Genomic DNA, 2,887 nt, shown 5'->3' on the forward strand with positions numbered 1-2,887 from the left:
AGGAGACCCCAAACACAGTAAGTTAAGCAAAACGAGAAGACAGAGAAACACAGCAAATGAAGGAGCAAGGTAAAAACCCACCAGATCAAACAAATTAAGAGGAAATAGGCAGTCTACTTGGAAGCCCTGCTAGTTTTGACTTTGGAGTTAGGTAAGTTAACTCCAAAAGCAATTTAATCGAAAAGAAATCTTTTTAAAACCAGAAGCACATGAAATTGACAGTAAATCAAGTTGGTGACAAAACCACACAGAAGAAATATTTCAAGTGATCTTGGGACATGATCTTATACAGTCTGCCTTGATGGGATATGGACTAAAGACACAAAGAACCACCAATAAATCTTAGATATGTGTCCTGGAGACTTTTCCATAATATTTCATATACATCTAACTAATTTTGAAAATTGATCCGTAATAGTCCACCACATGGATGCTTTTTTAGCCTATTCCTTATGTGGTTAACTAATTTTTTTACTTTAAAAAATTATGTGCACATAATTTTGTATGATGAAAGATATTCTTCCTCAGAGTCAACTGCAATGCTTCCTTCTTTCTCTCTGGATTATTCTATGCTTATGTGTGCATATGGAGCAATTTTTTATTTTCTACACATGGGAGCATATATTACACCTTGTTCTGCCTCAGTCTTTTTACTGACTGTGTAGTGTTCCCCTGCAGGCATGTTCCATATTTGAACCAGTCCCCTGTGGATGGATATCCAGGTTGCTGCTGGAAGTAGCACCACAATAGACATCCTAGTCCATCTGTCTTTGTGCACCTGGTCTGCAGGTCTTCGAGTCTGTGGACGAGGTGGAGCAGGTGGAGGCAGAATGCAGGTTGGAGGAGAAGCAGCCCAAGATCCCCAACGGGAACCTGGCGAATGGCACCTGTTCCCCAGACTCCGGCCACCCTTCCTCCCACAACTTCTCCTCGGGCCTCTCGGAGCACTCGGAACCCAGCCTGAGCACGGAGGACAGCGTCATGGACGCCCAGCGCCCTGCCCCACTGGTGATTCGACCCCGGGACAGCGGTGTGGATGACGGGCAGAGCAGCGAGGCCACCACTTCCCGGGCTGAGGTCCCCCGTGAGGAGCTGGCTGTGCAGGACAGCCTGGAGAGCGACCTCCTGGCCAACGGGAGCATGGACGAGTTCGTGTCCATCACTGGCAGTATGGATGTAGCTCTGCCCGAAAGGGAGGGCCCTGCGATGGAGGGCTGGAGGGGCATCGAGGTGGGAAAGCAGAGCCAGGTGGGCAGTGAGGACGACCTCTCAGAGGAGCCCGAGATGGAAAGCCTCTTCCCCGTGCTCGCTTCTCTGGCCGTGACCGCTTCTGCCAACAACGAGGCATCCCCTGTGTCTTCTAGTGGCGTCGCCTACTCTGTAAGTCACCAGGATTCTTCTCCACTCAGTTTTCTGCAGCCTCAGGAGGGCGGGAGTGTCCCACAAACCTCAGCCATCCAGAACGACCTCTAGTTCATTGCCTTTTTCCATCACAGACGGTTCGCTGTAGAAACCCATTTGGGAGAGAAGATAACATAATACTTAAAGAACACAGGCTTTGCAGACAAACAGTGCTGGGTTCAGATCCCAGCTTAGGTCCATCACTTTATCTTTCTGAGCCTCAGTTTCCCTATCTATCTCGTACCTTCCTCCCTGAGTTGTTTGCAGAGTTAGTGAGTCAAGTCCTCTGTGCTCAGCCCATAGCAATCAATAGCAACCTTGACGGTGAGCATCCTGATTTACACTCAGGTCCAATATCTTTTAAATATTTTACTTTCTTGCCAAAAAGCCCAAAGCAAAGGACATCAACTGAAAGGGAGGTTTTTCTGGGCCAGGTGTTGTATATCCATTTTCTTTGTTTTTTGCGGTACGCGGGCCTCTCACCGCTGTGGCTTCTCCCGTTGCGGAGCACAGGCTCCGGTCGCACAGGCTCAGCGGCCATGGCTCACGGGCCCAGCCGCTCCGCGGCATGTGGGATCTTCCCGGACCGGGGCACGAACCCGTGTCGCCTGCATCGGCAGGCGGACTCTCAACCACTGCGCCACCAGGGAAGCCCTATCCGTTTTCTTTTAAAGGACTTTTTATATCTATCACAAAGAGTCAAACAGTCAGACAAGGCTGGATCCAAAAACTGGAAGTTGTCTGCCCCACCTCTGCCCATTAGGCTCTCCCCAGAGGCAGTAGTAGTTACTTATTCTGCCCCAATTATCTGGTGTTCACCCTCATGTCTGTAAATAATACACTTGTATTGCTACTTATTGATCTTTTTTTGTTTTTCTTCAGTTTTTGACATCTATTGACCCCCACTGTGGAGGAAGGGGATTCAGTCTTCTTCCTTCCCCGCCACTGCCCCCTCACCACACGAGTGAAACCGTCCCACAATCCCCACCCATTCACTATGGTCATAGTAATTTTAGTTAAATGACTGTTTGGTGGTTATATTATTATAAGAATTTAATGCATAATCCACGTAGTAACCTGTATATGTTTTTTCTTTCCTGCAAAATATTTTGTTTTTCCTAGAAGTATTTTCATTTCTTCGTTTGCTTTTTATTAGTTTGCTACGTATATGTTGTAGCATATATATACATATATATATCAATCTTACTTTTTTCATCTACAAAATGGGGATAGTAATTCTATACATCTCATAGGATTGTGTTGTTTTTTTTTTTTTTGGTTTATTTTTTTTAATATATTTATTTATTTGGCTGCGCCGGGTCTTAGTTGCGGCATGCGGGATTTTCATTGCCGTTTGCGGGATCTTCGTTGTCGTGTGCAGAATCTTTAGTTGCAGCCTGCGGGCTCTCTTAGTTGCAGCATGCGGGATCTAGTTCCCTGACCAGGGATCAAACACGGGCCCCCTGCATTCGGAGTGTGGAGTCTG

General features: G+C 46.8%; 1 protein-coding gene across 4 annotated transcripts in view; it reads left to right on the forward strand.

Annotated features, from left to right (window-relative positions):
- The window catches only part of SGSM1 (small G protein signaling modulator 1), a 53,343-nt gene that overhangs the window by 41,511 nt on the left and 8,945 nt on the right, over positions 1 to 2,887 (forward strand). For all 4 annotated transcript variants that reach the window (XM_007461125.1, XM_007461127.1, XM_007461126.1 and 1 more), the window contains one exon: positions 790 to 1,380. In XM_007461125.1, the coding sequence (XP_007461187.1) occupies positions 790 to 1,380 (591 nt within the window). The remainder of the gene's footprint in view (positions 1 to 789; positions 1,381 to 2,887) is intronic.

The sequence above is a fragment of the Lipotes vexillifer genome, unplaced genomic scaffold, assembly GCF_000442215.2.
Source record: "Lipotes vexillifer unplaced genomic scaffold, Lipotes_vexillifer_v1.1 scaffold691, whole genome shotgun sequence".
Lineage (NCBI taxonomy): Eukaryota > Metazoa > Chordata > Mammalia > Artiodactyla > Lipotidae > Lipotes > Lipotes vexillifer.